At 58.4% G+C, this 6665-nt stretch overlaps 1 protein-coding gene across 1 annotated transcript; it reads right to left on the reverse strand.

Moving 5' to 3' along the window:
- Positions 1–1866: 1866 nt before the first annotated feature.
- Positions 1867–3078, reverse strand: GJA3 (gap junction protein alpha 3). Its single transcript, XM_059041483.2, has one exon. The coding sequence runs from the start codon at positions 3076–3078 to the stop codon at positions 1867–1869; it is 1212 nt and encodes a 403-aa protein (XP_058897466.1).
- Between the last annotated feature and the right edge of the window lie 3587 nt (positions 3079–6665).

A 6665-nucleotide genomic window follows, 5' to 3' on the forward strand; every position in this document is an offset into this window, starting at 1 on the left:
CGGATAAGTCTCTCCATCAGTCTGCTGGGAAAGGCTTTAATTTCCAAGCAGGCAGTCGCCAGCCAGCTGCACACAGTCATCTTTTCATCAGATTGTCAGTGGGTCACTCTTTACCATATAAAACACAGTCTGGGCCTCCCTGGTGGTGCAGTGGTTAAGAATCCGCCTGCCAATGCCGGGAAGATCCCACATGCCGCGGAGCAACTAAGCCCCGGCACCACAACTACTGGGCCTGCGCTCTACAGCTCGCGAGCCACAACTACTGAGCCTGCGTGCCACAACTACTGAAGCCCGCACGCCTAGAGCCCGTGCTCCACAGCAAGAGAAGCCACCGCGATGAGAAGCCCGCGCACCGCAACAAAAGAGTGGCCACCCCTCTCGCCACAGCTAGAGAAAGCCCACGTGCAGCAATGAAGACCCAACGCTGCCAAAAATAAAAAATTAAAAAAAACCCACAACAGTCTGCTGTGGAGTCTGGCCCCAAATATATCATCAGGAAGTTACAGTAATTCACAAAAAGATGAATCAGGTGGCGCAGGGTGCAGTTTTGTGGGACAAGAACTGACCAGCCGCAGAGGAGGTAGGATGTGAGGTGTGACAAGGACCAGGCTCAACATCACCAGTGTCCACTGGCTTGTATGCAAACAGCGACGGGACCCCTGTGTCATCTTCCAGCCTCCCCGGTCAGCGCAGGATCCGTGTAGACGCCAAACGGGGCCCTCGTCCCAACCAGCACACGCACTCACGCGGGCAGGAGACCCCGACACTGTCACTCATGCTTCAGAAAGCAAAGAGGCTGCCCACAAAGAATGGTTAGGAAACTTGAAGAGTTTTATTTTGTACTGTTAAAAAATGTAGGTCGTGGATTCATCTGTATAAATAATTGTTCTGGCAACAGTAGTTAACTTTTAACCTCCCGTTCAAAAACTTCACAACTTCAAGCGTTTGAAATGCACTTAAAGATTTCCCCTGCTTTTGTTTTATATGGTCCATGTTCATAGTAATTAGCCGACTCATAAAGTCAAAGAATTTCTTTCAAAATAAAGTTCAAATCTTTACTAGTATGTAATGGGACACATGTGCATTCTCTTGGTCAGTATCCATTTTAATACTTTTATTTTCTTTCATTTTTCCCTGAAAGATAGAAAGTGGGGGAAATAGGCTTACCTGTACGATTCAGATCAAAGCACAAAATGTCACTTAAAAAATAAGTACCTAAGGCATACCGGCCACACTTTTACTCAGTTTCCTCGCCTGTTCAGACTTATCTCGAGGGTCTGCCTCTCCCCCTGCTCTCCGCCTGCCGCGGCTCTGCCTCTGCTGGGCGGCTGCTCCCTGCCGCTTGTCATGAAGCGTGTGGCTGAATGTCTTGGGCTTCACATGCCGGTTCAGAAACTCAGTGACGCTACACGGACTTGCTCAAAATCTATTTTTAGTGCGGTTTGGCAAATATCCCAAATGAAATTCAACTCTAAGTTAAAGGCTCACACAGAGATAAGGCTAAGAGCATCTAGACTTGCTGGGCCGTCCAGAGGCTCCGGGGCGGGGATGGGGGCGTAGGAAAGGAAAACCGAATTGCCCCGAAACGGAAGTGCCGCAGAGCCCCCTGCTTTCCCACCACGGAACACAGGCGGCCGGGGTGCTGGGCGCGGGGGCTGCTGGGAGACTCTCTGGCGGCCCCGCCCCTGCGCCCCCTCCCTGCCTCGGACGCGCTGCCCGCTACTTCCCAGCGTTAGGAACAGCAAAAAGCACTGACACACAAACCCGACCCTCGCTCGCCCCCTCCTCCCGCTCCAGCCCCTCCCGCCTCCAGGCTCCACCCGCCGGGGTGAGTGAGCCCCCTGCGTCTTGGATGCCAGGCCGCGGCTAGATGGCCAAGTCACCGGCCCTGGCCCGGCCGCCGCTGGACCTACTGGCCTTGCTGGACCGGCCGGGGTCTGCGGGGAGCTCGGGGGGTGCGTGCAGCTCCACGGCAGTCACCGCCCCCTCCCCGTCGCTGTCGCCCGAGCTCCCCGCCCCGCCCTCCGGAGGGGGCTGCGGGGCTGCGGGCGCGGACAACGGCGGGGAGGCCTTCCCGGCCGAAGTCTGCAGCTCGGCCTCCCGGTCGGCCCAGTTCGGCGCCGTCGCGGGCGGGTGCTGGTGGCCGCCGGGGGAGCCGGCTGGGGGGCCCTCGCCGGGGGTCCCGGGCAGGGCCGCGGGCGGAGGGGGCTCGGGGTAGCCTGGGGCCGACGCCTGCCCCAGGGAAGAGGCCGAGGGCGCGTAGTAGGGCGGGAACCCGCCGGTGAGGGCGGGGGCGCTGGAGCGGGAGGGCAGCAGGAGGGGGCCCCGGCAGCCAGGCTTTGCGGCCCTCCCGCTGGAGCCGGGAGTGTCCGGGCGGTAAGGGTCGGTCATGCCCTGTTTCAGCTTCTTCCAGCCCAGGTGGTAGATCTCTAGCATGTTGAGCAAGAGGGACACGCAGGCCACGGCCAGCATGAAGAGGATGAAGACGGTCTTCTCCGTGGGCCGCGAGATGAAGCAGTCCACCGTGTTGGGGCAGGGCCACCGGTCACAGCGGTACAGCGGCTTCAGCTGGAAGCCGTACAGGAAGTACTGCCCGGCGATGAAGCCCACCTCGAACAGCGTCTTGAAGATGATGTTGAAGACGTAGGTGCGAAGCAGGGCGCCGGCCAGGCGGACCTTGCCCCGGTCGTCGCGCACCGGGGGCCTGTCTGGCCCGAGCGGCGGGCCGTCGGCCTTCAGCCGCTCCTCCTCCCGTTCCCTCCTCTTCTCCTCCATGCGCACCAGGTGCAGCACGTGGCCCAGGTAGATGAGGGTGGGCGTGGACACGAAGATGATCTGCAGCACCCAGAAGCGCACGTGCGAGATGGGGAAGGCGCGGTCGTAGCACACGTTCTCGCAGCCCGGCTGCTGCGTGTTGCACGTGAAGTCCGACTGCTCGTCCCCCCACACCTCCTCGGCCGCGGCCCCCAGCACCAGGATCCTGAAGATGAACAGCACCGTCAGCCAGACCTTGCCGATGACGGTGGAGTGCTCCTGGGCGTTCTCTAGGAGTCTCCCCAGGAAGCTCCAGTCGCCCATCGCTTCGGATTGCTAACCTGCAAGGGAACAGGCTCGTTACTAGGCAGGCTCGCCGGGTGAGCTGAGGGTGCAGCCCCCGGGCAGCCCTGGGCCCCGGTGGGCGTGGGACCAGCGGGAACTCTCCGCGGGAAGGTGTGTGCGTGTACGTGCACGCGCAGGTGTGTGTATGTGTGCAGGTATAGGTGTGAGCAGGCACGTGCATGCGTATCTCCCGGCCGTCCACCGAGCAGGGTTTGGTAGCTGTGTCCACAGCGCCTGTGGCCTGAGCGGCAGTTACACACGGCACAAGTGCCAGCGTGAGGGAGAGGACCGTAGGCTGTCCGTGCTCTCACCTCAGAGCCGAGGACACCAGGAAAGGTGCCCAAGGGGAGGGACCTCTCCCCAGCCTCCCGACTCCCGTCCTGCTCTCGTCCAGCGGCTCTCGGGGGCCATGGTGCTCTGTACACAGCTGGGGGGATTCCTAAGCGGACCTTTTTGTTCATGTGAAATCAGAGTGATTTTCCCAAACGGCCGTGGTTCCTAGGCCACTGCTGTAACTCCTGCCATGTCCACCTACTGCCTCCCCTCCCCTCCCTTCACCAGGCAAATGTTCCACAAACGGTCAGCTCGCCGCAGGCCCGGCCGTGCCGCCTCCCCCTGCAAGAGGGGACCTGGGCGCACGCGGCCAACTGCCCCATGGGAGGCGGCAGGGGGGACCCGCGGGCCTCCGTGCCCCGATGCAGGGCCCCGCCAGCCTCACGGACACACACACAGACACACACACAGAGACACACATGCATGCACACAGACACACAAACACGCATGCACACACAGACACACAGAGACACACACAGAGACACGCATGCACACACAGACACACACACAGACACACATGCACACACAGAGACATGCACACACAGACACACGCATGCGTGCACACACAGAGAAACACACAGACACACACGCATGCACACACATATATACACACTCACGGCCCTCCAGTGGAACCAAAGACAACTCTTCTCACATTGAATTTTAAAATGTTTAAAAACATTGATGTTTATGAGTTCGTTCCGAGGCAAAATACAAAACTTTACTGTGACCTAAAGAAACAGACAAATGTTAACTCTCTTTAGACCGAATTTCCAACTCTGTTTTGGTTGCCTGAGATCTTTCAGGACACCTTCGTCTTCTCAGGTCCCACCGGCCCCCCTGCCCCTGACTGACTGGCACCGGTTCTATTTTGCTTGTTCTCAGAGGGTAAAAGGTTTAACTTTAGAGACTTAACTTACTGAGCGTGAAGGAAGTCAGGTGTCAGGCACCTTCTGGGTTAAACGTGACTCTCATGCAGAGCCTACAGCTGCCCATGTGGGCCTGGACGGCACCGCCCTCCCCCTGCTGCCCCCTCCCCCTGCTGCCCGACAGCCCATCCGGGCAGGACGAGCCCGCTGTGCCCCCAGGGCTTCATTCGAGCTTCCGCACCTGCTGTTTCTTCACCTTAAAGCTCGGCGGGGGGGCGGGGCCCGGCCTGCTGACATCCACACTTAGGCCACCGTGGGGCCGCGCTGGCCCTTCGTCCTCGTCAGGCTGCGCCCGCGGATCTGCCGCCCTCCGCAGCCGCCGCCCAGCCTCAGAGGGCCCCCCGGCGGCCTGGCCTCAGGCCTCCACAGAAAACCTCCCGGACGGTCCTGACCACCCGTGGCCTTCCCATTTGGTTCCAGTTCTGAGGCCACGGCCCCTTGTCCGACACCTGCAGGCAGAGGCGTTGGGCACAGGGCACTCAGGGCCTCGCCGGCCGAACACTGTGGGCCATTCGGTCCTTCTCCCGCCTCCGTCGGATGAGCGGGTGCAGGTCATCCTCGCTGGGGAGCCGTCGGAGGGATGTGCCAGGCCGAGGGCAGCAGGTCCGCACACCCGGCGTCCAGAGGGAGGGGGCCCGGAGACTGGGGGGCATTGCTGGCATCGTCCTGCGGGGCCAGGGAGGCGAAATGTCCCGCTGTGTGTGTGTGCGCGCGTGGGGGGGGGCAGCGCCCACGGCATCTGCCCTTTTATTAGGAAACCAGACACAGGAAGGAATAGTTCCACCCCAAACGCCCTCTGCTGAGAGACACGGCCTATCGATGGGCTTGCTCCGTCAGTCAGAGGGAGGAGGGGCGGCGGCCCAGCCTCTCCAGAGCCCTTGGGTCCAGGGGCTGCAAAACACTTTCAAACAATGTGCCTTAAAGCTGCACCACGACCCCCAAGTGCAGCCTACGGAAGGGGGTTACCACCTGCAAACCCAGCGGGCATCTGGCAGCTTCCAAGGCTCCCTAAGTCCACGATGGCGCCAGTGAACGCGTGTCGCCGGTGGAGAGCCTGTATCCCCCTGCGGGTGAGACTGCGTCCCCAGGGGGAGCACCCACCCCCGCACTGAGGGGCGGCACAGGCTGGGAGGCCTTCCTGGGAAGGAGCTTCATCTTCTGTGTCAGGAGCTGTGGGGGTGAGGACATCCTGACCCACAGTTCTACTTCCAGGACGTCACACTAAGGAGCTAATCAGAGCCTTTGATAAGTGACGCGCACAGATGTTTACTGTAATACTGCTGATAAGAAGGAACACTTGGGAATGAAGTGTCCCCTGAAAGACGAGCAGTTAAATGAAGAAGAGCAGCTGTCTGTCCACGGCCACATCATGGTCTGGAGACCCAACTGCCACGCCCAGTGCTACTCTTCTCTAACATGACCGGGAAGGGAATTCTTGCTTTCCCGTCTCCTTGTGTGGCTGGCAGCGACTATAAAAGGCGGTTCTATCCGATGATGTGTAAGAAGTCAGCTGGGGAACCTCGAGGAAAGCTTTTGGATGTCTAATAAAAGGCAGGTGCTAGTCATGCTGTCCCTTCTCCCTTCTTTCCACATTGAGTACAGATGTGATGCCTGGAGCTGGGCAGCCATCTTGCAACCATGTGTCATAAGCACGAGGGAACCATCAGAAAAGTCCCCAGGCCCCTGCTGTGACACTGTGGACCTGCTGAATTGACCCCAGCTGCCACCTCTAGACTCACGGGAGAGGAAGAACCTTATTTGCTTGTCAGCTTTTCTGTCGCCTGCAGACAAAAGAATTCCCAACTGATATGCTATCTCAAAATCTTTATAAAATAAGGACAGGCATAAGTGAAAAGCCACGGCTCATTCATAACTACCAAAATGTAAGGTATTCATTAGATTTTGCAAACATTTGTACGTGCAAATAGGAAAAGGAAGGGCAGAGATGATACTGCAGTGTTAACTGCAGGGTTTCTGAGAACTGGGCAGTTTTCTGTTCTTTTCATATTCGTTTGTATTTGTCATTACAACTTATCACATTTATCATCATAAAAGATTAATGACCATGACTTTCATTTTCTGAAGTTCTAGTTTTGGAAAAAGTCTGCCAATTGCTTTCTCACTATTCTCTCATTATGGTCTGTAACCTTAGATCTCTTAAATCGTGTCCCTAATAAACACGCAAAGGACGAGCACAATACGTGTTGCACCAGTGGCCCAACAGCGGCCGTCACGGAGGACGCAGGGCTTGCCCTGGGCTACGTTCTCCCCGACGGTGGGAGCCCAAGTGCGCAGGGGCCAGACTGT

The sequence above is a fragment of the Kogia breviceps genome, chromosome 16 (assembly GCF_026419965.1).
Source record: "Kogia breviceps isolate mKogBre1 chromosome 16, mKogBre1 haplotype 1, whole genome shotgun sequence".
Lineage (NCBI taxonomy): Eukaryota > Metazoa > Chordata > Mammalia > Artiodactyla > Physeteridae > Kogia > Kogia breviceps.

Coding starts and splice junctions, on each gene's coding strand:
- GJA3 (XM_059041483.2), bottom strand. CDS start 3,078: ATGGGCGACTGGAGCTTCCTGGGGAGACTCCTAGAGAACGCCCAGGAG.